We start from the raw sequence: 27,118 nt of genomic DNA, 5'->3' as shown, positions 1-27,118 counted from the left end.
CATGAAATAGGCTAAAGGGTCAAAGTTAAAGAGCCCTAATTAAAGCTGGCTTTGGGTGATGGTAAATCACATTTATTTTTATTGATGTAATTCACATACCATAAACTTCACCCTTTTAAAGTATCTAATTCAGTGTTTTTTAGTATAATCACTAAGTCGTGCAACGCTCACCATTATTTGATGTTAGAACATTTTCGTCACCCCCAAAAGAAAGCCTTATTCATTAGCAGCCACTCTCCCCCCTGCACCCCAGCACCTGGCAACCACTAATAAAGTCTCCTTGTCTCTATGGAGTTGTCATTCTAGACTTTTCATATAAATGAAGTTATACAATATGTAACCTTTTGTGACGGGCTTCTTTCACTTAGCATGTTTTCAAGGGCCATCCATGCTGTAACATGTATTTGTACTTCGATTTTATGACACTGTATTTTATTTACCCATTCATCAGTTGATGGACATTAGGGTTTCCACTTTTTGGCTATTACACGTGAACATACAAGTTTTTGTATGGATGTATATTTTTATTCTCTTGGGTAGATACCTAGGGGAATTGCTGGGTCAAATGGCAACTCTAACCTTTTTGTGGACCTGCCAGACTGTCTTCACAGCAGCGGCCCCATTTTAGGGTCCCACTCGCAGTGCGGGAGACGTTCCAATTTCCTCACGACCTCATCAGTACTACATACTTCACTCTGCGATCAGGAGGCTTTAGGTTTCAGAAGCCCTCTGGACTGGCGCTCCCTGCGAGCTCCCAGCTTCCGAGTCCACCCCCTACGCGGCCGCCGAGCGCCGGCGGACGGGTCAGCACCGGAAGTGGCGTGTGCGCTGCTGCGTGCGCGCCCCGGAAGCGGAAGCGAGCCCCCGTTCCTGGGCGGCTGATTCGAGGTCTTGTTTTGTCACAAGCGGCTCCTCGGGAGAGGTGCGGGGGCGGGGTGTGCGATGCCGTCGGAGGGTCGCTGCTGGGAGACCCTGCAGGCACTGCGCAGTTCCGACAAAGGTCGCCTCTGCTACCATCGCGACTGGCTACTGCGGGGGGAGGTGAGCAATGGACCCGGAGGGCGCTGTGGCCCTTCTGGCCCCTGCGCCGGGAACCCGTGCATCCTAACAACCCGAATTTGTTTCTTGACTTCTGTGTAGCTGCATTATCCTGTCCTGGGATTTCTGTTTTCTCCAGCATATACTAGGCATTGGGCGAACACTCCTTAGGTCAAGAGGTGCTCTTTCTGAAGGCTTCCTTGCTCCCCAGAGTTAGGCGCCTCCGCCCATGTTGTCAAAGCAACCCAGGGCTCAGGGTCAGTTAATTTACGGCGCGCCTCCCGTGCTAGGAGATCCAGATTTTAGCAGTGAACAATTACTATGACCTAACTTCTTGCTGCCAGTAAAATGACCAAAGTTTTAGATGACATTGGGCGGACCTGTAAGGTGTAATGGGGGCGTGGTCACTGTATTTGCAAAGTCCTGTAGTAGACTGCTGGAGGGGGGATGTAGAGACACATAGTTCAGGTTTAGCTCCTGTTCCCAAGTTGCTGGTAATCTAGCTACTTCAGACTTTTTGCGAAACAATTTTGAAGCATTTCTCTTGTCTTTTATGTCTTTGACAGTTTTAAAGAATACATACCGTAAATTCTGTAGGGTGAGTCCCAGCATAGGTCTGTCTGGTGTATACTCAGAGTACGCATTCTTGGCAGGAATACCACAGTAATGCTGTGTTTTCAGTCACTCCAGGAAGCACACAGATGCTTCAAACCATCCTGACACCACTGGTGTTGCTACTAACCTTGATCACCTGGTCACATTGGTATCTGCTAGATAGCTCCACTTAATTCATCATTTATCCCTTTTAACTAATTAGTATTCATGGAGAGGTATTCCAAGATTACACCAATATGTATCTTTTCTCTCATCAGAACTCCACTCTTGGCATTAATGGATTTCTGCCTAAATCAATCACCTCTGTGATATAGCCAAATGGTGTTTTCTTTATATCCACCATTCCTTCTACATTTGTCAGTTGGCACTCTACCATAAGGGAGGGCTTTCTTTTCTCTCCTGTTTAATTAATTATATTAGTACAGACTAACAGGTTCTTATTTTATTCAGTGAGTTCTTATCCATTACTTATAACCTGGTTTATGCATATTTCACCTATGGGAGGTATATCTTCAAGAAAAACTACTAGAAGTGGGATTGTTGGGTCAAAAGATAAACATGTAGTTTTTGTTATATATCACCTAATTCCCTCCCATAATAGGTTTACCAATTTGCCTTCCATTCAGCAATGCATGATTGTGCCCATTTGCTCACAGCTTTGTCAACAGATTGTATTATTATACTTTTAATTTTTGCTTATCTAATAGGTAAACATAAGGTCTCAGTGTAGTTTTATAATAATTTCATTTTTGATTGAGGTTGAACATTTTTTCTTATATTTAAGTGATAACTTTATATCTTTATTTGTGAATTGCCTGTTTATGTCATTTGCCCCTTTTTCCGGTGAGGTTTTAGTGGGGTTTTTTCCCCTTAATTTTTACAAGTTCTTCATGTATCAGGGATAATAGACCTTTATCTGTGATATATAGTGCATATATTTCTTCTAGTTTGTCATGTTGAATTTTTTTCTGCTCATGGTGGTTTTTTGTATGTAACTTTGCCTCTGGAATTTATTTTGGGGTATGAATAGTAACAAGGTGTTGTAGCAACGTTATTTCTAGTATATCTTTTAAAATGAGCCTCATCATTGTATAAAGTACAACGATGTACATAAAGCATTTTGCTTCTGTGTCCAGATGGTTCCTCATGGGTTGAATATTAATTTTTTGTACATAGGACGTGTACCTATGATCTAGATCAGGATTTCTCAACCACAGCACCTTTGACATTTTGGGCCGGGCTGGATAATTCTGTTGTGGAGTGGGGGCCGCCATTGCTGTCTTGTGCATTATAGGAGGTTTAGCAGCATCCCTGGCCTCTAACCACTAGGTGCCAGTAGCAACCTCCCGGGTGTCTCCAGACATTGCTGAACGTCCCCTGGAGGGTAAAATTGGCCCTGCGTGAGAACCACTGATCCAGATAAAGTAACAGCTTGCAATTTTTTAGTAATTATTATGTGCCAGGTACTGTTCTAGGTCCTTTATTACTCTTTTAACAGCACTGCCCTCCCCTCTCAATCTTTTGAAGTAGATTCTTTATTCCATTTTGGAAGCGACGAAGCTGAGGCACAGAGAGGTTAGGTAGCTTGTCCGAGGTTTTACAGGTAAGTGGAATGCTGTGATGGAATTCAGACCAAGAAAGGCTAGTTGTAAACTCAGAGCTCTTAATCGCTAGAATACTGTTTTCACCATATTTCCTGATAGTATTTTCCTGACGTCAAGTGAAATTACCAGGCAAAATTTGCTGTGTACTTTAACTACAATTAAATGATATAAGCTTCTCTGGTTTAAAGCACTGTACACTAAACATATAATTAACTGGTACAGTTGAATGAGTTATTCACACACATGCTGGAGAGCATCTAGGACTTGTTTTATAGTCTTCTGTTATAAATTTCATTTTTTAAGCCGTTGGTTTTTACATCAGTAACTACTTTTCCTTGCTTATTTTTTTATATTCATATTTTCACTTTAAAATTATGTTTATTAAAAAAGTTAATATGTAATATTAGAACAAGGAGAAATATGTCACTTATTACCCAAGCATAACTTCTGGAATACTTCCTTCATGTTTTTTAGTGTAGTAGCATTTGTTTTTATTTTATGTAATCGTAGACATACTATATTTATACTCTTGTTTTTCCACTTAAAATTGAATCTTAAGTATGTTAGCACATAGGATTCACAGTCAGTATTTTTCAGTGACTGATCTCCCGCTGTGTATACTGTAGTTCACTTCAAAATTCTTCTAGTGTTCATTTCTGTTCCAACATTTTAAATTGCTTTTTCATATGCTTTAATGACTATCTTTGTGCATTTTTTTTTTTCTGTAGTTAGGGTTATTTAGTCTGATACTCTAAAAGGAAAATAGGGTCATTATCAAGAAACTACTGTACTTTCTCTTCATCTCTGATTGTTAATGCAGTTATTTTGGGTCCTTGGTATTTACGTATGTATGTTTGTGTATAGCCTTCTTAGATTTTCAGGGAGGCATGTAGTGGGTTATCTTTGGTTGCTTGGATCAGTTGACATGCCAGTTGAGCTTAACCCTCTTCTTCTCTCTAGGATGTTTTAGAAGAATGTATATCTGTTCCCAAGCTATCTTCCTACTCTGGATGGGTGGTAGATCATGTCCTACCCCACAAGCAAGAGAACCAATCTCCCTCTGAGACTTCATCCTCCTCCAGATCTGCTCCAGCCCTCGATCAACCTTCACTTATTCCCACATCTTCCGTCAGAAGCCTTGCCTTCTCACCAGCGTCCCCAGAAACACCAGATGGAACCAAGGTAAGGTTTTTAATAGGCTGAAGCCAAAAGACAGTGGTGGCTGCAAAGTCGAATTGTTTAACATTGTCCTAGGACAGTAACCTTACCCTGGGGAAAATCACGATTGCTTTTTGTTGTAGCTGTTTATAGGGACAGTGTGGGTTAGACCACTCAGTGTTCTCTTTATAAAGACTGAGAAAGAGAAATTTCTCCCTAACTGTCAAGAATAGTAATTAATGTTATGAGCGATTGGATTGTTTTTTCTCCAAAACCTTGCATCTTTTTAACTGGTAAGGTCTCCCTCTTTGTGCTGGCTGCTGGAAGCCCTAGGGTAAAATTTATACCTGCTCTTAAAATTTATATACTTCACTTATCATTAGTTTTGAATGAATTTTTACCCGTTTGTTGTCTCTGTTTTGCCCCTGCCTTTGCTTCTTTCAGTTAACATCTGTTAAATTGTTCTTTTTGTTGTCGCTATGCTTTCAAAGTTCTTTATTCTTTTTGCCCTTCCCCACTGCAAACTTTGTTATTGAAAAAACATTACCATATCATCAGAAGAAAAAATTTAAATCTCCCTATCGTATCATCATTTCAGTTAACAGTTACTTCTTCCCAGGCTCGTATGCCTGTATATTTGTACCTTGACATAATTAAGTTGTATACGCGCTTTTGATTCTATTTCCTTCCTTACATTATTTTGTTCACAAACTATTTGTTCATGTTATTTCCACTTTTGTAAATATTGTACTTACCAGATATATAATATTCTATCATTCGGGGGTCCCTAACCCTCGGGCTGTGGACTGGTCCTGTTAGAAACTGGGCCGCACAGCAGGTGAGCGGCGGGCGAGTGAGCGAAGCTTCATCTATGTTTGCAGCCGCTCCCCAGCGCTGGCATCACCACCTCAGCTCCACCTTAGGTCATCAGGCATTAGATTCTCATAGGAGCGCCGGTTTCCAATGCCAAAAAGTTTGGGGACCGCTGCTATAATTTACTAAACAGCTCCTCTATAATTAGGCATTTCGATGATTTCCATTTCATTGCTTTTAAAGATATTATAGTGAGAAACCTTCCGCAGTGAGATTTCTTTTCCTTTTTAATCTTAAAATACATCTTTTAACTATTAAAATAATGTGCAGGTAACTACATTGAAGATAAAAGGGTGTGAACATTAAAAAAATAATCTTATTTTAAAATTGTGGTAAAATATACATGACATTAAATTTACCATTTAACTATTTTAAGTTCAGAGGCATTAGGTAACCAACTCCAGAACTTTTTCATCATCCAAACTAAAGTGCTATACTCATTATTCAATAACTCCTCATCCCCCCTCCCCCTCAGTCCCTGGCAACCACCATTCTACTTCCTGTCTATGAATTTGACCAGTCTAGGTACTTCACATAAGTAGAATCATATAATATTCTTTTGTGACTGGCTTATTTCACTTAGGATAATGTCTTCAAAGTTCATCCATGCTGTAGAGCAGGTGTCAGAATTTCCATCCTTTTAAGGCCAAGTAACATCCCATTATACGTGTATACCATGTTTCGTTTATTCATTCTTCTGTCACTGGACAACACTTGGTTCGCTTCCACCTTTTGGCTTTTGTGAATAGTGCTGCTATGAATACACACGTAACGTGTGTTATTTTGAGTACTTATTCTCAGTTCTTTTAGGTCTATACCCAGAACTGGAATTGCTGGGTCATATAGTAATGATGTTTAAGTTTTTGAGGAACTGCCATACTGTTTTCCAGCAGCTGCACCGTTTTATGTTCCTCAACAGTGCACAAGGGTTCCAGTTTCCCATCTTTGCCAGCGTTCGTTATTTTCCGAAAACTTTTTTTAATAATGGCCATCCTGGTGAGTGTGGAGTGGTATCTCATTGTGGTTTTGATTTCTATTCCCTAATGATTAGTGATGTTGAGCATTTTTCATGTGCAGTCTTGTCTTGAGACATGTCTTTGCAAGAGTTATTCACAACAAACAAGAGTTTACAATACAGTAATTTATAATCCTAAGAAGTAATTTAGGTTAGAGATGATTATTCATATTATAAAAGACTGCACAGTTCTCTGCCTATAAAGTTTATTTTTTAGTTTATATTTAGCATATCATCTTTAAAAATATTAGTCTTTAAAATTTTTTTTCTAGCAATTGAACATTATAGGCAAAAAAAATGAACTGCAGTCTTATATCACACCTTACATAAAAATAAACTCAAAGTGATCACAGACTTAAATGTAAAACAGTAAGACTTTTATGCAAAAACAAAATCAGAACCTGTGGCTAGGTGGAGAGTTTTTCATTTTGATGCCAAAAACACAGTCCATGAAGGGAAAAATCAATAAATTGAACCTCATCAAAATGAAAACTTTTGTTCTTTGAACAAGCTGGTAAAGAGGATGAAAAAACATTACTGACTAGGAGAAAATATTTGTAAAACTGCTTATTTCATAAAGGCTTTTTATCTAGAACATTTAAAAATCTCTCAAGACTCAGACATTTAAAAAAAATCACTTTCTAACCTTTACTTAGAAAATAGACAAGATTTCTACAGATATTTCTCTTAAGACAATGTGCGAATGGCAAGTGAGTACATGAAAATAGTTCAACATCATTAGCCATTAAGGAAATGCAAATTAAAACCAGAATGAGGTAGTACTACACACCCATCAGAAAGGACAACATAAAAAATAGTGACACCAAATGCTGGCAGTGATGTGGAGAGTCGATCACTCATACATTTTGGGTGGGAGTGTAGGATGGTACATAAAGTCACTTGGGAACATAGTTCGGCAGTTTCTTAAAAACTAAATATGTACTTAACTAGCAATTGCATTCTTGGGCATTTTCCCCAAAGAATTCAAAACTTACATTCACATAAGAAGAATCTGTACACCAATGTTCATAACAACTTTATTCATGATATCCCAAAACTGGAAACAACTAAATGTCTTTCAGTAGGCGAATGGTTAGACTGTGGTCCATCTATACCATGGAATACTACCAGCAGTAAAAAGCCAATCTCAAACGGTTAAGTACCGTGCGATTTCATTTACTTAACACTCTTGAAATAAAATCATTATAGAGATGGAGAACAGATTAGAGATATAAGGTAAGTGTGGCACAAGAAAGCTTTATGGTGATAAAACAGTTCTGTACCTTGATTGCGATGATTGTTACAGGAATCTACATGTGATAGAATTATATAGACCTGTGCACATACAGAAATGATTGCCTGTAAAACTAGTGAAATTTTAATAAGTTCTGTGGCTTGTCCTGATGTCAGTTTACTGGTTTTTATATTTTACTGCATTTGTGGAGATCTTACTATTAGGGGAAACTGGGCAAGGCATACACAGGAGCTCCCTGTACGAATTTTTGCAACTTCCTGTGAATTATAATTATTTCAAAAGACAGAATTTTTTTTTTTTAAAGTTTCTACGAGCAGCTTCTCAAAGCCAGCAGGTTCTAGTTCTGATCCTGCCAATAGTGTGGCATCTCCACCAAGCATCTTTTCCTTGTTAGGCCTCTGTTTCTTTTACCCATGTATTTGGTACTGGAGTAAATTGCTGAGGACCTCTCCAGGTACAAAATTCCATAATTCTTGAGGTTTACATAAAGTTTGGGATGGCTTTATGTAATGGATTACTGTATCATTTAGGAGTTTTTGGTGTTAAATAACAGAAACCCAGTTGCTGGCTTAAGCAAAAAGGGGGCAGGGCTAGGAATTGAATGGCTTATGTTGCCAGGAGGTCTAGGTGTGCATTTGGAATCAATGATCTAGATAATCTATTTTTTGTGTATTTCTGCTTGACATTATTTCTGAATCGATCCAGTGACCCAAACACAGGGCTTTGCCTCTCCATCTCGCAATTCAGCCTAACCCTTCTTGGTTTCATTTTTCAGATAGACTCTCTATGGCAAGAAGGCTATTGGTAGCCCTAGACCACACCTCCTTTTAGGTTAGCATCCCCAGAAGAAGGGAAAGCCTTCCCAGATAGCTCCATCATAGAAATTCAAAGATGGACGCTGCCCTAGCTTGGCTCATAAGCCTCACTGCTGCCGTAAATACTGTCTACAGGGGCTAGAAGACTTTAATTACCAGGTGGTCACATGCTTATTCCTGAGGCTAGGAGGGTGGAAGAGTTGGGATATAGGTTGGTGTTGTTCCACCTAAACCGTCCTATCACAAATGGAGAAAATTTGGCTGGGTGGATCAAAACAAGCAGAAAAGCAAAAAACAAACAAACAAACAAAAAACAAACAAAGAAAAGCAAAGAAAAAGGAAGGAAGGAAGGAGGCAGGGAAGGGAGGGAGGGAGAGAAAGAAAAGAAAGACCCAAAGTTCAACAAACACCAATTTATTAAGAAAAACAGTTAGAACAAGGTCAATATCATGAAAAGCACTCTGGTGTAACCTAATTTATTTTGTCATTGTTATTAGTTGTCCGTAAGTAGGGATGTGGTTTTTGTCCAGAAGGGAAAACACCAACCATCGTACCTTCTTAAAAGCTTAATTTTTCTGTCTTCTCTCTATACAGGGCAAACATGAGTCCCAGCATACAGAATCTATGGTACTTCAGTCCTCCAGGGGGATCAAAGTGGAAGGCTGCATCCGAATGTATGAACTGGTGCACAGAATGAAAGGAACAGTAAGTGACCCATGGAGCAAGGCAGGCTTGCCCCTGGGGAGCCATATTTAAGTGCAGTCTCAGGGTTTATGAATGCCCACTGTATGCTAATCATCGTGCCCCACCTCCTAGTAGCTCCCAGTTCATTTTGGGGGGTGGTATGATGTAGCCGTCAAGAGTAAGCCCTCTGAAGTCAAATCTAGTTTTGAATCTGCACTCTCCTATTTTACATGGGGCTTTGGGAAAATTACTTGGGCTTTCCCAGCTTTTATTCTGCAAAATTCAAAGATGATCTGGAGTTGTCTGATAAGATTATACTGAGAAGATGGACCTTAACAGCCTCTCGAGAAAAGAATAGCACTATTTTAATTAATTTATTTGGCTTTCTTATTTTTTATTAGGAAAGCAGTGCATGATTTTGTAAAGTTTTTTAAAGAATGCATGAGTTTATAAAGTCAGAGTCTTCTGGCGTCACCCTTGTTTATTCATTGAGACAACAAATATCACTGAGTACTTATGTGCTAGATGCCGTTTTAGATCTAGATAAAACAGTGGACAGAGTAGGCATGAACCCATGTCCTCATGGAGCTTACACGCTGGTGGGGAGAGACAGAAGTAAGCACGAGAAATAAGTAAAATATGATTAGAAGACGTATAATCTGTATGAAAGACAGGAACACCATTAAAGCACTGAAAAAAATGATGGTTGCTTAGACTGGGGCGGTAGCAGTGGAGATTGTGTATGGGGGGTGGGGGGCGGGGTAGGGGAGAGAGAGGAGAGAGAGCTGTTGAGTCTCTTTTCCTTCCCAGCTTATTTAAAGAGTCAGAGAGGATATGTATGCTTGTGCTAAATTCGCTTTCTTGCCCTGGAAGTTTTAAAAACTTTAAAAGTAGAATCATGTAATGTTTTAACAATATATTTTGATATATCTCCATGCCAGTATATGTAGCATCTCATCCTTTTTACAGGCTGCAGAATATTCTCTAGTATGACCTACTGTAATATATTTCATCTTTTCCCCAGTTATTTTAAATTGTTTTAAATTCATTATCATAGTGAACAGGACTACGGTGAGCATCCTTGTACATATATCTTTGCACACATTTGCAAGTATTTCCTTAGGATAAGTTCCTAAAATGGAACTAGTGTCAGGATGTGTACCACAGGAGAGTACTTAAAAACCACAGGAGAGTACTCCTGAATAATAAGTAACTTACCTGATACCCTTCGGTGTAAGGGTAAGGGACTGTCCTGAGCGGAGGTATGGGGACGGGGTGGAAATCTAGGGAGAGATAATAACCGAGGATAGAAGTGAGCTGGAAATGTGCGTGGCGTGTTTATGGAATTAGTATAAGGACTTCTGTAGATCACCTTGAAACCTTCATAAGAATACACAAGATGGAAGCTTAAAAGTGCAGGGAGGGCTGTTTGATACTATGTTGACAAACACCTGTCCCCTCCCAGCTTACGCTGGAGTGACGTAAACTTTATGGGGCATGTGGAAGAGCTTTCCATGACAGCTGAGTTTAAAGATCAGCCCGAAGCAGAGAGGTGACTGAGCAGAGGTTCCGAGAGGCACGCAGCCGATTCCGTGCTCTCGAGTATCTGATGGCGCAAAGGACAGACGGGAGGGTGTTCCTGGGGGTAGTGGTCAGAGGGCTAAGGGAGCTCCACAGAGCAGGTGCTCGTCCTTTCCAGGAGGGCCTGAGGCAGTGGCAGGAGGAGCAGGAGCGGAAGGTGCGCGCGCTGTCCGAGATGGCATCCGAACAGCTGAAGCGGTTTGACGAACGGAAGGAACTGAAGCACCATAAAGAGTTCCAGGACCTGCGGGAAGTGATGGAGCGGAGGTGAGCCCCCCTGAGCCCTGACCAGGGGCGCCTTCCCGCCGGGAGCCCGAAAGGAAGGGCTTGCCCTTCTCCCAAGTCCTTAAATGTCCAAATAAAATAGCCTGAGGAGCTTGTAACCCAGAAAAATAGCCGGCCGCAGAAAGGCGACCAGTGTGTCACAAAGGGAGGCTTTTAGGGGGCGTGGAACCGCGTAGGGGGCATGGCTGACGGCTGATGGCTTCTTCCTGCCGTTTCTCATGCAGCTCCAGAGAAGCCCTGGGCCAGCAGGAGAAGCTGAAAGCTGAGCATCGGCACAGAGCAAAGGTCAGAGTCTGGGCCGGCCGGTGCGGGTGTTTCAGGGTCTGGCTGTGATCTGCCCCAAGAGTCGGGTCCTGGCAGACAGGCACGGAGGACCTGGCCCGTATCTTGGCTCTGTACGACTGACCCCTTGCTTTTCCTGCTCTGGGCCCATCCTTGAAAGCCTGTTGCCCACATAGGACCGGAGGCATGTAGGAAGAGAAAGCCCGGGAGCCCCACAGAGAGGTCACCTGCTGGCCCTTTCCCTAGATCCTCAACCTGAAGCTGCGCGAGGCAGAGCAGCAGCGCCTGCGGCAGGCGGAGCAGGAGCGGCTGCGGAGGGAGGAGGGCCAGGGCCGCCTGCGCAGCCTCTACGCCCTGCAGGAGGAGGTGCTGCAGCTCCGCCAGCAGCTGGACGCCTCGGACCGCCACCGGGACCTGCTCAAGCTCGACCTGTCCGCCTTCCTGACCCGAGGCAACCAGCTGTGCGGCCTCATCTCGGGCATCATTCGGGCCGCTTCTGAGGTGAGGGCGCTTGGGGGGCACTGTCTTTGAATGCAGAACCTTCAAAGCAGAATCGTTTTCTGATTTAAGTATAATGTCTGCTTATTATGACTTGTCATCTCCTTACCTAGAGGTAACCACTGTTCACATTTTCCATTTCATTTCCGACAGGGTGTGTGCATGTGTTTGCACGTGTGCGTGTATGTGTGTGTGCACGTGTGTGTGTTAGCCCCATCCCAAATTGGACTTCTATAGATATAGACTATCTTAGGTTAAAAAAAAAAAATTATTTGTTCTGCTTGCAAAATACTTTAGTTCATTCAGTAACATATACTGAACTTCTATGCTTATGGTAAAAATTAAAACCTTACAGAAATGTATATTGGTTTTTTTTCAGTTAACGTTGAATTTTGAACATGTAATTACTATAATTATTAAAATATTTTGATGTTTTTAAGGCAGTGTTAAAAACTGCAAGTCTTGCCTTAATTCATAGTAGGTAGTCAATAAATATTTGATGAACAGATGAAATTGGTTCTATGTCCAATATATAGCCATACCAAAATTTGTTGAAAAAGGCATGCTTAGTCTTAAACATTTGAGTTTCTGTATTTACACGGCCCTGCATAACACTGCAATGATGTCATTTTATATATCGTCTGCATTTCTAACTATTTCTTGGAGATAAAATTCCTAGAAACCGAATTACTTGGTTATGGAATTCGAAGGTTCTCAACTCACATCCAAAAGTTGTACCAGTTCACACCGTCATGAATCATGTGTTCTTGCTCTTCATTCATATTTCCATCAGAGTTTGTGTTTTAAAAGAGCAACTTATGACTTCTAAATATAAAGAACTTCAGCATGTATCATATTTGAGGGCAGAAGTTTATTTTTATAGTTCATTGTTCCATTCGAACTCTTTTTATAAGTTTTGTTTACCTTTCCTTTTGTAAAATTTCAAACCTGTACAATAGTGGAAAAAGCAGCATAATGAACCTTTTGTGCACCTTTCCCCAAGAATCAACACGTGGCCGGCTGGTTTCATCTGTACTTCACTTACTGCCCCCGCCCCGCCCCCCATGGTTTGACAGTAACTTACAGGTACATTACTTCATGTGGAAAATACAGTAGTGTGGATCTCTAAAAGATAAAACTCTCAATTAACATAACCAAGATAGTAATATCACACTCAAATAAACTAATTATTTAGTATGGTCAAATGTCAGTGTTCAGATTTCTCCAGTTGTCTCAAAAACTTTTTTGCAATCGGTTAGGAAATTAACGTTCACAGAGGTTCATCCGTCTGGTTTGCTACGTCTCCTACTTACGTTTTTTAATCTCAAGACCCCACCTCCCTTCTTTCTCTCTCTCTCTGCCACTTATTTGAAAGAATCTGGATCATTTGTTCTTTAAAATTTCCTACATTCTGGAAAATTCCAGAATGCAGTTGCTAATTCTAACCCTGTGCTATATTTTATTTATTATTTCTATTTTGTAAGAGTTTATTTGAGCTAAACAGACGACATGCTGGATGCTGGGAAGCAGGATCTCAAATGCCCCCCCTCATAATTCTTGTATTTTCTATAACTGGTCATTTTACCCAGCATAGCACTGTCCAACAGCATTTTCTGTCGCGATGGAAATATTCTGTATCTGTGCTTTGCAGTACAGTAGCCACTAGCCACATGTGGTTATTGAGCACTTAAAATGTGACTAGTGAGGCTGAAGAATTGTGTTGTAGCTTAAAATGTTTTTAAAATCAAATTTCAATAGCAACAGGTGGCTGGCTACCTTACTGGACAGCGCAGATCTGGAGGCCTGATGAGATTCGGATTTGATTTTTCTTGGCACAGAACTTCGCAGCGGGTAGTATGCACTTGCTGTGGCTCCACAGCAGGCACATCATCTCTGATGGTCTTTCCACTTGGATGTTAAAGTTGACCAGCGGCTTCAGCTGTTGTCGGCCTTGTCTTCCAAAGATCCCCCTAACCTTCAGCTAATGGTTCAGTGGCCGTCGCTGGCCATTGCTTCTATCTATCCGTTATTTCATTAAGGGTGATAGACTTTGAGTTTTTCTGATTTTATCATTCTTTCTGGAATTTGACTACAAAGAAAATTTCCCTATAAACGATTTATCTTGAGGTATATAGTCTATATAGGAAGGAAAAGATAACTATTCCATTCTTTCCATTTTCAGTTTTCAGAATAATGAGTTGCTTTTCTACCATTCTTCTACAGTAACTTATGAGGTTGTTTCTTTTTTAAGTTATCATTAACTTAGGAATCTTTATGTATTTGATGTGCAGTATGTTTCAATGTGTTACAGTTTTGTTGTTGATAAAATCGTCTCATCTTTGATCAACGGGGACACCTCGAGCTTGGCTCCTCTGTCCTTTGATGTGGCCCCAAGTAGTGTTTGTTGCAGCAGAAAACAAGTGAGCTAAGATGTTCCTACCTCATCTTGAACATTTTCTTTTCCAGACCTAGAATCGGGCATTTCTTCAAAAAGCTTTATTTCTTGTGGTTGGAAAGATATTTAGAAAACACAGTCTTGTTACTAGGGTTTGTCATTGTTTCTAGGCCTTTTCTAGGACAGAACTAGAAAATATGTAATTTTTTAGGTGAAAATACATTAGTTCGCATTGATCTTTTTCATTCAGATATAGGATTGCAACATTTATTTAACATCCTTATTTTATATACATTATTTTTATTCCACACTGAAAATCTCAGTTTCTAAATTAATGAACATTATTTACCTTATCCTATTATGTATAGTTTTATATGTATATATATGTAATTTCATAACATATTACAATTTCAAAACAATAATACCAGTACTAAAAATATGATTCCTGATAACAGTTTAAAATTTCTTTGCAATTTTGGGTGGGTTTGTTTTGTTTTGTTTTTGGCTGTAGCTATATAACACTAAGGGATGTATAATTAAATTACTGTTTCACTTCACTTGAAATAATTCTCTTTATTGTTAAGCCACCAGTTTGATAGGTTGATTTTTTCCATTTGTGCTTTCAGTTGTTAAGAAATTTTTTCAACAGGGTTTAATTTTGTTACATACTTTTTAAACCATTTACATGGTTGCAAAGTAAGAACTTCCAAAAAGATGTATTTGGAGAAGCCTAGCTTCCTTCTCTTTCATCCTCCATCCTGTTCATGTCTTTTCTACAAATGACCATTTCTGTTAGCTTTGGGTGCTGTCTTTATTCTTTAAAAACAGGAGCAAATGCATACATATATATGCATCTCCACCTCCCAGGATTAAAAAATACACACACACACACACACACTCCCTCTTTCCCCGCCCGCCTCCTGTATCTTGCTTTTTTTGCACTTAGCAGCTCATCCAGGAGATGACCACTTAGCGTTTCTCGCATGTCTCTGTATGAATACTTAGTCCTCCGCCCTGTGGACATATAGTACAACCATAGCTTATGACATTTTCGATGTAAAGAAATGTTGGGTTTTTCCTCCTCATTTAATCCATCTGAAATTTATTAGACGATTGGTGGGAGATAAAGATCTTTATTTTTTTAAATATTCATACTATTTTACCACCGCCTTTCCCCTTCTGATGTACAAATATCCCTTACCACACTAAGTACTATCCTGGGACCTCTTTCTCAATATTCTTTCCTGCTTCCTTGATAGGCGTTTATTCTTAAACCAGGATTATCCCATTTTAGTTGATGTAGCATTATAATCCATTTTAATACTAAAAGAGAAAGCTTATGAATTTTCTGTAGAAAAAAAAAATGTTCTGTTCTACTCTCTGGGATGAGTTGGTTTAAAATTAATGGGTTCGTTGATTTAACAGACAAAATTATGAAACATGCTCATGGGACAGAACATAGAAACGATACAGAGCTTCTCAATTCATCTTATAATTCTACTAGTCATAAAATTCTGACAAAATAGCACACTAGAAGAAATGTGCATGTTAGTCTGACTTATGTGCAATCTCATTTTTGAGCAGAAGTTATAAATAAGAGATAAGAAACTCAAGCTCATCAGTGCCTCAAGAAAATAATGCACTACAACCAAAGAGGAATTATTCTAAGTATAATGTAAATCTGGTTCAATCATCACGAAATCTATTCATGAAACTTATTTCACTAATAGGTTAAGGGAGCAAAATTATATGTTATCAGATGTGAAAGTGTATGTTAAAATTTGACATTCTTTCCTGATCGAAGAAAAAAAGTAGAACAAAGTGTTCCTCATTAACACGATAGAGTGTACGTATCTGCCTAAGGCTGCGTTTCAGATATGCCATTAAATTTGGAAAAGAAATAAAAATATACCACGTTGTTACTATTCTTCAGTGTTGTTACAGATGTTTTAGCCAATACAAGGCAATAAAAAGAAAGTAAATATTTAAATGAAGAAAGGTGATTATTGTTACTTGATGAAAGTATGATTGTCTACCTAGAAATCCAAGAGTAAAAAGCTGAAAACTTAGATTTTTTAATGAGACAGCAGCAATATGACCAAAATTAGAAAAATTTTACCAAAAAGAGTTAAAAATATAGAATATAAAATACCTAGACTTAAACTAGCATGAAATGGATGTGCTTTACATAAAGAATATAAAGCTTTATTGAATTTATAAAACAAGGCTTGAATAAACTGAAGGATTTACCACGTTCTTGAAGCCTTATTAAAGTAGCTGTCAAATTTGCACAAATAAATTTAGTGAAATTCGATTCAAAAATGTGTTGAACTGTTTCAAAAACAAACCTAGTAACGAGGGACTTGCATTATCAGATATAAAATGTGTTTCTAACACTACAGTTAAAGCAGGTTCTTCTTGCCTAGGTACAGACAGCAAGATTAGTAGAACAGAATAGCAAGCCCTGAACGAGACACAATTTTTGTAGGTAATTAATATTTACTAAAAGTATCATTTCAGATCATTTGGAGTAAAAATGGATTATTTAGAACCATAAAAGTAAAGATTAAATTCGTACCATTTTCCATCTTAATTTCATATTCTTGGATGTTTAAAAACAAAAAGAAAAATTATTTTCAGTGGGGGAAAAAAAGGTGACTATTTGAATTACATTAAGGTATAGAGGCCCTGTGTAGGCACAGCAATAAAAGCAGAAGTCATGCTGGAAAAGACTGGTAGGAGTATGTAAAAGTTAGACACGCGGCAAGTTCGGAAACACTTGTGGCACATAAAGCAGACCAAAACTTAATGCCCTCGATGTGAAGAGAGCCCTTGTAACTTATGGAAAAAAGATAAATCACTCTCTGCTTCCATCCTACTAATGAAAAAAATGAGCAAAGGGCGGGAAAAACAGCTTATAAAAGCACAAATATATAGTTGTCTGATAAATTTGAAAGTAAATTCAAAATCACTATTACTACATGTAATGCAAATTAAAACAGTATCAGTTTTATCTAGATAGTTGTTACAGGCTTTTATTTTTTATTTTTAGTATTTTTTTTCACTTTTTTTTTTTTTTTTTACTCTTTTAAAATTTTTTATTTTATTTTATTTTTTTAGGCAAGGCAACCCTTGTTGACTTCACAGATTGCAAGGACCTTGTCAGTTTACAATCCCTTATTTTTATTTTTATTTTTTACTCCTACAGCACCGGGTCTTCCTAGGTGGTCTCCCATCCAAGTACTAACCAGGCCCGACCCTGCTTAGCTTCTGAGATCAGATGGGATGGGTCTTGTTCAGGGTGGCATGGCTGTAGACAACAGGCTTTTAAAGTGTTCCAGCCAGTGCCAGTCAGTGGATGTGATGGCAAATCAGTACTTCCTTTAAAAGAACAGGGCAGCAGACGTATCACCATGCTGATGACTGGTGCAGCAGGTCCAGTTCCAGAAATGTGAGGTGCGATTCAGCCCCGCAGTGTGCCTAGGGTATAACCGCTAAGCTCTGCCTCTGTCACCCCGACAGAACGGCTTTCCCTCGGCAGAGGACCAGGCTGTGGCCGAGAGAGCACTGCAGGAAATGCGGGACCTCCTCTCGGACTTGCAGCAGGAGATCGCCAGGGCCTGCGAAGAGAAGAGGAGGCGGGACGAAGAGGAGGCCCAGGCGAAGCGGCAGGGGTCGCTGCTGCAGCAGGGACCAGAGGTCCACAAAGCGTCCCCCGCCCCCAGCCAGGGCCCAGCGGGGAAGCAGAACGAAGGTGAGTTTTGGTGAGGATACAAATACAATCCTTTCACGTGGCGTTACGTTTCAGAATGTGAAAAGGCACAAGCATGTGTTTTGAATATGATTTTAAGAAACAGGACAATTCGCCAGAACTTTTACGTAATGTAAAATTCAGTACTTTTACTGAATAACATATAGTTTTGGTCAGTGAGGAGCCTGACTTCTGATTCTAACACTTTCCACGAGGACTCGAAATGCTGTATAATTCTGGCAGAAGTATTATTCCAAGTATTGCTATTACTGAGTATTTTAAATAGATATGTACAAAATACAAGATCGTTTTATACACAAGAGAATCAATGTAGCACAATGGTTGAGAATGCTGGCTTTGGAGCCAGATCAGTGAAATCCTAGTTTTTCTGCCTCCTAGCAATGTGACTTTGGCAAATGACTTAACCTTTATGTGTTTCCTTTTCCCTTATCTATAAAATGAAGACGATAATAGTATCGACTCTGTGGGGTTATTGCAGCAGTGAAAGCAGTTACAGAAGGTGATTAGAACAGTACCTGGCTCATACTGTGTTCAATAAGTACCAGCTGTTATGAGAGCCTCTCTCATTCCTCAGACCTCCAGGTGAAGGTCCAAGACAGTACGATGCAGTGGTACCAGCAGCTGCAGGAGGCCTCCGGACAGTGCGTGCTGGCCTTTGAGGGACTGACCAGCAGCAAAGACAGTCAGGTAAGAAGGAGTGTAAGCTGGGCATCCTCTGGGCCGACAGTGCTCCGAATGGCCTTGCGTCTCAAAGGAATGTAGCCACTGCATCCCATTCCCTAATCTTAATGGCATCTACTCACCATCTGCATGCCACTGTTCTCTTCTTGGCAGGCCAAAAAGATAAAGATGGACCTCCAGAAGGCTGCCACCATCCCAGTGAGCCAGATCTCCACCATTGCAGGTCGGTCGGAGGCGTTAAGAACATGGCTCCTCGCTCCATTTTATTATTTTTTAAGACTCCAAATCTACTTATCTGTAACGTTCCTATAAACAGTATGTTGGAACAAATGTTATATGCATTCTATTTCACTCTTCTTTGTTTCCTCTTCAACGTGTATAAGATAATCATTATGTATTCATCGACTTAAAAATAAAAGGCTGTATATTAATAGTAAATTATTTAGGATGGCTCTTACTAAAATTGAAAGTTACTGTGGTAAACGTCACCAGGAGAACCTAGGATGTGACTTGTATTCTTTGCTTTTGTCCTGCATGAGCTTTTCCAGACCTGAAGCCCACCCGTTAATACTTTTAAACTCCTTCCTTTTCTCTCCGGAGACTGGGATTTAGAGAGTAGGAACCAGACATGAGCAAGGTCTTTCTTCTTTAGAAACGGCGGTTTGTTTTTTATAGCGCTCTCGATGTGGAGGCCTCCAAAGTGTAGACCGTGCTGCCCGGTGGCCGGGGAGCTGGGGAGTGTGAACAGCCCGCAGGCTGCTCTGACCCAGCGCGGGTCCCGGTTCCCCTGGTTAACTCGTTGCCTAAAAAGCAGAGGAAAGTTGCAATTTCTTCCCTTGAGAGGCTGTATGACAGAACTTACCTATCACTTTGCTGCCCAAAATTCTTTCTGAAATAGGACGAGGTATAAACAAACACTTATCACTTTCCGGAATTTAAAGTGCCCTTTTCTTGGATGGCCGCAGCAGCTGGGAGAGGTGACTCGACGGCCATCCCATCCCTTCACCGCTTCCTCAAGCTGACCCTCAGTCTCTCCCCCTCAGCTGACCGCAGACAGCCTTGCCGCTTCCTCCATCAGGTGTCAGGTGTGCAGGCCTCTGACGCCTGCCCCGTCCACCTCTGCACAGCTGCATTTACCTTGGCGTCTCCTGTGTCAAAGGGTGCGGCGTCCCCCCAGCCCGCACTCACCCTTCCGCCTGCTCCTTTGTTCCTGGCGCCTCCTAGACTTTGCCTCATCATTTATTTCCCTTCCCTTCTGCTTTCTGCAAAAGCGCTCCCTTTTTCAGGCTCCTTTCCCTTTAAACACGCTTGCGTCACTCACATCCTAACATGTTTCCTTTGATTCCACATCTCCCACAGCTTTTCTGGTCTCCTCACGTTTCCGTTTGGCGCCGTCGATTTCCCCTTTGTGAGACGTGACGGCTTTGGCCTCCATCGAGCATCAGTTTTCAGGTTCTCCTCCTCTCCCCACTGTGGCTTCCTCAGTCTCCTCTCTGCGCCTCAGTCATAGGTGATTCCTAGGGATCTGCTCTCCCCACCAGCTCTTCTCATTCCGCGTACCCCCGGGGCCTCACACATCACCTCGATGCCGATGACTCCCACATCTGTCTCTGGGTCTTTCCTGTGCCCTGAGCTTCAGATTCTGTAGGTCCAGCTACCGAGGGACATCTCTGCCTAGATGGCTCTCAGATACCCCAAGTTTAATGTGTTCAGATCTGAACCCATGATCTATTTACTTTTGTTTTTTTGGCGATGCAACCCGTGGTTGACCTCACAGATTGCAAGGACCTTATCAGCTTACAATCCTTATTTTTTTTTTAATTTTTACACCTACAGCATCCGGTCTTCCTAGGTGGTCTCCCATCCAAGTCCTAACTAGGTCCGACCCTGCTTAGCTTCCAAGATCAGACGGATCGGGCTTGTCCAGGGTGGCGTGGCCATAGACTCATGATCTTTCTTATGCCTGCTTTTTCTCCTGTTTGCACTAAGTAATCAATAGCCCCGTTATCTACTCCGTCACCTTAGCTGGGACCTGGGAGTCACTCCCATGGCTGCCTCCTCTGTTTCATTCTCCATATCTAATTAGGGTCGCGTTACTTAAAGTAATTACCTTGGCAGGGTGTTTCTAAACTGGACATGCTATATTAATTTAAACTTCGATCATAAGTAACAGAAACTAATTTAGATCTACACACCCACCACCACCCACAACACCGCCCCCCACCCCACCGCCGCCGCTCGTTCGTCCCAGCGACAAAGAGGTCTTTCACAGAACCCGATGGCAGGAGAGGAGCTGGTCTCCAGAGTAGATGCTTTAGGGCTCGTTTCACTACCGTCTCGTCTTCCCTCTGTACATCTCGTTTCGAGGACTGCTGTTCTGTGGTCCCCATGGCAGTTGCAAGGTCCTGCTGCGTGCCGCAGGGCCAGCCACTTCAAGGAATTGCCCCTGTCAGTTGTGCGACTGGCTCAGCTGGACTACCCTGATCTAACTGTGGCCAGTGGGGGGGGTGGGGGGACGGCGCGCAGGACCTTTTCTACAAATACGATTACTGGGGACCCCCTCACCATGCGTATTTGACTGTCGTTTATTTTTCTGCCTCAGTATTTTGGCCTTAGACTCCAGACCTGCAGAGGGCCACACGGCTGGTTTAGAGAGGTTCCTTCTATGCACTGCAGTGGTGAAAAACAGGTCAAGCCACAGCCATATGTGTTAACTCACTCGATCTCTCACACCCAGGCTCCAAGCTGAAGGAGATCTTCGACAAGATCCACAGCCTGCTCTCCGGAAAACCCGTTCAGTCTGGCGGGCGCTCCGTGTCCGTCACGCTGAGCCCACAGGGCCTGGACTTCGTCCAGTACAAACTGGCGGAGAAGTTCGTGGTGAGGAACCCCGTTGCCAGAGGTGTGGGAAAAAGGCTGGCGCATGCTACTTACGCCGTTCTCGAGTGTTAATGCTGTCCCCGTCTGTGTCCCCAGAAACAAGGAGAGGAGGAAGTGGCCTCCCACCACGAAGCAGCGTTTCCCATCGCAGTCGTGGCGTCCGGGATCTGGGAGCTGCACCCGAGAGTCGGGGACCTCATCCTTGCTCATCTGCACAAGAAGTGTCCATATTCGGTCCCTTTCTACCCAGCTTTCAGGGAGGGGATGGCTTTGGAGGACTATCAGAGGTGAAGCCATTTCTCTCCCTACTGGCCTAGGCGATTCATGAGGCAGAAACAGCGTTTGAGTTCCTCCTCCTCACAGTGTTTCTGCACCTAGAATGTTCCGTCATAATACGGTGTCTTTCATGCAAACCAGACAGCTTTTGGAATTTGTGGGCTTAGGTGCCAGTAATCAGGATAGTTTAGTGGAAAGAATCCTGGGTCTAGAATCCACGGGTCTTGAATTTTATCCCTGCTTTGTCATTTGATAGCTTTGCAGAATGAGTAGTCATTTCGCCTCTTTGAGCACCATCTTCCTCATTTTTAAATGATATGTACAACCTGTGAGCATACCTCGCAGGGCTTCTGTGATGCACAGATCTGATCATGGATGCGAGTGCCTTGTAAACAAAGCATTCTGGGTACTAACACGTAATAATGTATTTATAATTACATATTGTACTTTTAGCCATACAAAGTAATCTCGGATTTGTTGCCCTCTCCCTGTCGTTGTGGATTTTTTTCTTCCCACGTAGGATGCTCGGCTACCAAGTGAAGGATTCCAAGGTGGAGCAGCAGGACAACTTTCTGAAACGCATGTCGGGGATGATCCGTCTCTATGCCGCCATCATCCAGCTCCGCTGGCCGTATGGCAGCAGACAAGAGGTAGCAGAAGGGCTCACTGCCAATGTCAAGAGGTCAGACCGAGTCGGTATTCTGTCTGCGGGAGATACTGACCTTCTTTCAGAGAGGGCCTCTAGTTACATGAGTTAAAGAATACTGCTGCTTCACGTAGGTCTTCTTTAGGGAAGTTGATGATTATTAGGAAGCTTTTAGATCATCAGGATCATTTGTTCAATGACTGACAAAGAGTCCGTCAGACAAGAGTCTGTCGTAAATCAATTATTAAGGTTAGAAGATTTTATTAGAAGGATAGTAAACGAGAATTGTCATATTAGACCTAGCTGAGGCCTTAGAAGCCAGCTAGGTCATGTACCTTACTCACAAATGGACAGATGGTCCGCAAGCTGTAGTGATACACACTTGGCAGTGACAATACCATGGCCGGGGTCCAGGGCTTTGACCTGCCCACACAGTTTTTTCCGCAAGAGATACAGATTAGGAAAATAGAGGAGTTAATGGACTTGGAGACCTAAAGGGAAAGGAATCTAAGTTGACCGAATCCAAGAAGTTGATACTGTGCACGCGTTAGGTCCCAGGTTCTATGCTAAGGTACCGTGATAGTAAATGTTGGTTAGGATAAATGTTGGCTTGTAGAATCCCAGAAATGGAAGCTGACAGATACATATTATATGGATGCTGTAAAGAATGTACGGGTTCCGACGTATTGGAACATTTTAAGACAAAATTCATTTTGGCTCATGTTATTTCTCCCCTGTGGCATGTGTTGGGCAAAATGATCTGGAGGTTCATGTCCACTTGGTAAGGGCTAGATAATAACACTGGGAATTTAGATATCTCAATAAAATCAGATCAAATTGTGACCAAGCCCCTCTCTTCCCAGAGTCACCCTCATGGCTTAAATCATGGCTGGCGCTGGTTGGCACAGATATTAAACATGGAGCCCCTGTCAGATGTGACAGCCACCCTCCTCTTTGACTTCTTGGAGGTATGTAATGCAATTATCACACAAGGGAGACCCAGGGGTTACAGCAGCCTTGGGCCACTGCGTGACACAAATGGGGAAGCCGTGTAGAATTATACTATACAGAAGCAGTATAGGGTGACAGTGAACAGCATCAGGGTCCAGTGTCAAATTTTTCTTGAACCCTAAGACAAACTTAGCTTTAGATTTCTCTTCCCACTGTACCTTTTCTTCCTGTGTGGATATCTACTCATTGTAAAGGACAAAAACTTTTCACCTACCACATAGGAAAAGGGGAATTGATTTTAGGGATATAGAAGTGATTCCCAGGACCAAAGCTAGGATGTGCAGTTGAATCTCGTGAGGGGCTGGAACCAGGAACTAGAATGTCACCTGGTACCAAGAGTCTCTCTGGGGCCACGTGGTCTTTCATATATGTTCTTCCTGCAAGTTGCCTCACCCTTGTTCCGTAGGCCAACTTTCTCTGGTCCTCTTTGCACAGTGGAGAAGGTCTCCATCCTGCGCTCAGTGTGGTCACCCAGTGTAGTGGGACTAGTGTCCCACTATTGTGATTCCTGACTCCCAGAACAGAAAATATGATTAACCAGCTAGAATCAGGTATCACCTTTGTCCAGAGACTCTATACAGGCCTGTCTTCTTCTAAGGGGCTACTACTGTAGGGCGAGAGCCCTACAGTGGAAAGGAGACACTTCTTAAAGAAAAGAGGTACATGCCGTAACAAATCTGGGACCCTTCGGCCTATAGCGACAATAGTTTCTAGTCACTTTAAAGCTACCTAAGTCACAGTGCATGAACAGTGATCCTGAACCGCTGAGAACACACGTGGGAGTCTGTAAATTGCTTCCCGAGGTTGGGAGGTGGCCCGACCTTTCAAAAGACTTCCACTCAGTGGGATCAAAGAACAGTCCATTAGTTCGGTTCACGTTTTCTGACATGCCTAGCAGGCTGGTTAAATGGAGGTGTTGCCACATACTGAGAAATACTCCAGGAGAACTTGGATTTGTTTCCCATTCATTCCATGGTCGCTAGCTAAGGGGCATTGTGGCTGAGATTCTTGATAGGAGTGGAAGGTTGAGCACCGATCATGCCTTCCGGATCTCGCGTATGAGTGAATTTTTATCCTCTGCTCCGGCGGGAATCTGTCTTTCCCCCAGGTGTGTGGGAACGCCCTCATGAAGCAGTATCAGGCCCAGTTCTGGAAGATGGTGCTTCTCATCAAAGAGGACTACTTCCCCAGGTACCAGACTTTCTGAGCAGATACCAGGGATCCAGTAGGTGAGACTCATGGCATCAGATACCCTTGGGTGCGGCCACATGCTGTTGCTGACTCAGTTAAAAATACCTGTATGAAGTGTGACATCTTCCACTCCCATCCTGCTCCTCTGTGATATCTGAATAAACACTTTTAAACTCTAATAAGAGTCTCTGTTAAATATCGTTGGCTAAATGAAAAAAAAAATTAGATCTCGGATCTGGATACCTGACTTTTTTTTAACTCCATTCTCTTCCAAACTCCCCCAGATAACCTGGGATGGTGATTACATGCGCTTGCAAATTAAACCAAGGGGTCAAACCGCCTCAGTAAATCAGTTGGAGAAACTGACTTGTCAGCCAGTTTGCTTGACTCCGTTGTGGCATTCACCTTTAAGTACCATTCGCATTCCCCTCAATTCACTGGCATTTCAAGTGGGGGAAAGGCCGTGGCAACCCCCGTCCCGCCTGGTCACAAAGACCCCAGAAAGGAGAGTGCCCTCTTCCCCTTTACATCCTTGTTTGAAAGGGAGTCGAGACCACTCAGAAGAGCAACGGCACCCTTAGTCTGGAAGACGTCGCTGTGAGTCCTTGATCAGCTCCTGCCCAGATCAGCAATACCTGACTCCTCTCCAAAAGATGGGAATCGTAGGTGTGACTCACATGTCTTCCTTGTCTCCCTGTAGGATTGAAGCCATCACAAGCTCGGGACAGATGGGTTCCTTCATACGCCTCAAGCAGTTCTTGGAGGTAAGATGCCCTGAGACCGACATGTCCCGAACTGTTGTCGGCCTCGAATGTGCCTGTGTCCGAGTCTCGGACCTCCCAGATTCTGAGCGCAGTCTCTTCCTCTGTACTTTTGTGAACCTTACCTTTTGTCCATAATTTCCCTTTAACCGTAAGGGCTGGCATTTCTCCTTTCTGCATGTCATTGTCCATACCGCCTGTGGGGAAGCTACCCTCGGAGATGAAGAAAACTTCTCAAACGATTCTTGTGTCACCAGTATGTTTTTGGCATGTTGGCTGAGGCGCGTTTCTCGGGTCTCAGGTCTGGGGAACTGGTGAGTGTGGTCACTTTTCTCCATGAGAACAGACTGCACTTTCAACCACGCGCCTCTCATATTTCCAAGTGCTGAAATTTTTAAGAGGTTAATTTTGACAGATAACTTAGAACTCTGTGGTATGTCTGCCAAGATGGCCGGCTGACTTCCAGTGTCCCGTAGCCCAATTGGGAAAATAGCAGTGGCGACAGGCGAGGCCAGGCCGTGGGAGAGCAGAGTGGGGCAGGCGTGGTGACAGCGTGGCATCCGTCCTCTGCCGCAGCCCACGCACAAGCAGGCGTCTGATACACGACCAGCGAGCGGTCTTTTACTTATTTCGACCACTACTCCGTGGGACTGCAACTTTCTGTCCCTCAAAGTTTCTTCCAAAGGTAGAGTACTGGAAGCACTGTTATCAGAAAATCATTCCGTTTTCTTCTTCCTTCCCTGACCAGAAATGCCTGCAGCGCAAGGAGATTCCTGTCCCCAAGGGCTTTCTGACTTCCTCTTTCTGGCGTTCCTGATGTCGTTCCTTTGCCCACCGTCACCGTCTCGTTGTGGAAGGGCAGTAATAAAGCAGCGGAACGCAGCCGTATTTGGGAGTCATGTCAGACTTGGAAATCTACCGATGCATGTTTTTATGTATTCGTACCTTGCGACTAGCAAGGGAGATTTTCATCTGTCACAAAATCTAGGAGGTCCCATGACACCTTAAGGGGTCTACATCACAGAGTAAATGGATTTGGCATTTCTCACTTTTGCAGAAATTTTGAGAAGCGTGTGTAGCACTTGATCCCATTTTCTTTCCTTTGTCTCTGGTACCTTTCAGAAAGCAGGTGCGCCATGAGCCTTTCGCTCTGAAGTGAGCCCGCCACTTCGACTCCCCACACCCCACCCCCACCCCTTGCCACCGTGTTCAGATGAAGTCCCAGAAAGAGCAAAGACGCATAAGGCGTCTAGTGTGGCAGCCGAGGCCCGAATTCTTACGTGCAAGTCTACGTTATGGTTGCTTTGCCTTTCTCACCTTGCGAAGTAATTAGAAATTCAGAGGAAGTGACTGACGTAGACGTAAACGCAGTCCTAAAGGGCATCAGGGATTGCTTAGTGTCTGGGATGACTGTTCCCACGTGTGATACAGAAGCAAGAAGCACTGTTTGTCCCCTCAGTTTGGGATTCAGTCCCTGCATGACTAGAGATGCATGAGCCCAGTTTTTTTTTTTTTTACTTGTTCTGACTAATGAACGATAGATTTGCCTGACTAAAACCACTACAAAAACCCAAAGCTCGGCTTTTCAGACGAGTCGAGATTTCTTTATGGGAAGATTCATTGTTGTGTGCCTCGGATCTCTTCCTGCATGCTAACCGGTGTCGTGTGTACCCATGTGCTTTTTTGGTGGGGAGGGGGATTCGCTGGTGCTCCCGAGTGGCTACAAGTGACCCATTCTATGAATTATTGATTGTGGTACTGAAAAAAAAATAAGTAATAAAGCTTGATTTTTAAAAACCCAA

At 42.5% G+C, this 27,118-nt stretch overlaps 1 protein-coding gene and 1 pseudogene across 2 annotated transcripts; one reads left to right on the top strand and one right to left on the bottom strand.

Annotated features, from left to right (window-relative positions):
* The first annotated feature begins 862 nt into the window (after window positions 1-862).
* Window positions 863-27,118, top strand: GLE1 (GLE1 RNA export mediator). 2 transcript variants are annotated; one of them, XM_016126423.2, is made up of 16 exons: window positions 863-1,041; window positions 4,218-4,439; window positions 8,968-9,078; window positions 10,757-10,905; window positions 11,148-11,208; window positions 11,452-11,706; window positions 17,621-17,852; window positions 18,445-18,557; window positions 18,705-18,774; window positions 21,289-21,431; window positions 21,528-21,718; window positions 22,228-22,357; window positions 23,217-23,321; window positions 24,473-24,555; window positions 25,256-25,319; window positions 26,065-27,118. In XM_016126423.2, the coding sequence occupies exons 1-16, from the start codon at window positions 943-945 to the stop codon at window positions 26,131-26,133; spliced, it is 2,097 nt and encodes a 698-aa protein (XP_015981909.1). In that variant the 5' UTR covers window positions 863-942; the 3' UTR covers window positions 26,134-27,118. The 2 variants fall into 2 exon arrangements, with proteins under 2 accessions (XP_015981909.1, XP_015981899.1); XM_016126413.2 differs by lacking the exon at window positions 26,065-27,118 and having other exon boundaries at window positions 25,256-26,046.
* Window positions 17,298-17,416, bottom strand: LOC118601308 (annotated as a pseudogene).

Source organism: Rousettus aegyptiacus, unplaced genomic scaffold, assembly GCF_014176215.1.
Source record: "Rousettus aegyptiacus isolate mRouAeg1 unplaced genomic scaffold, mRouAeg1.p scaffold_m13_p_3, whole genome shotgun sequence".
Lineage (NCBI taxonomy): Eukaryota > Metazoa > Chordata > Mammalia > Chiroptera > Pteropodidae > Rousettus > Rousettus aegyptiacus.
Note: the sequence above shows the minus strand (reverse complement) of the source record. Positions and strands in the feature narration are given on the sequence as shown.

What these genes read in the sequence shown, in the direction of transcription:
- GLE1 (XM_016126413.2), top strand. Translation starts at nt 943, where the DNA reads ATGCCGTCGGAGGGTCGCTGCTGGGAGACCCTGCAGGCACTGCGCAGT. An exon ending in ACTGGCTACTGCGGGGGGAG is followed by an intron (nt 1,042 to 4,217) that starts GTGAGCAATGGA and finishes TCTTCTCTCTAG; the next exon opens with GATGTTTTAGAAGAATGTAT. An exon ending in TCATTCGGGCCGCTTCTGAG is followed by an intron (nt 11,707 to 17,620) that starts GTGAGGGCGCTT and finishes TCACCCCGACAG; the next exon opens with AACGGCTTTCCCTCGGCAGA.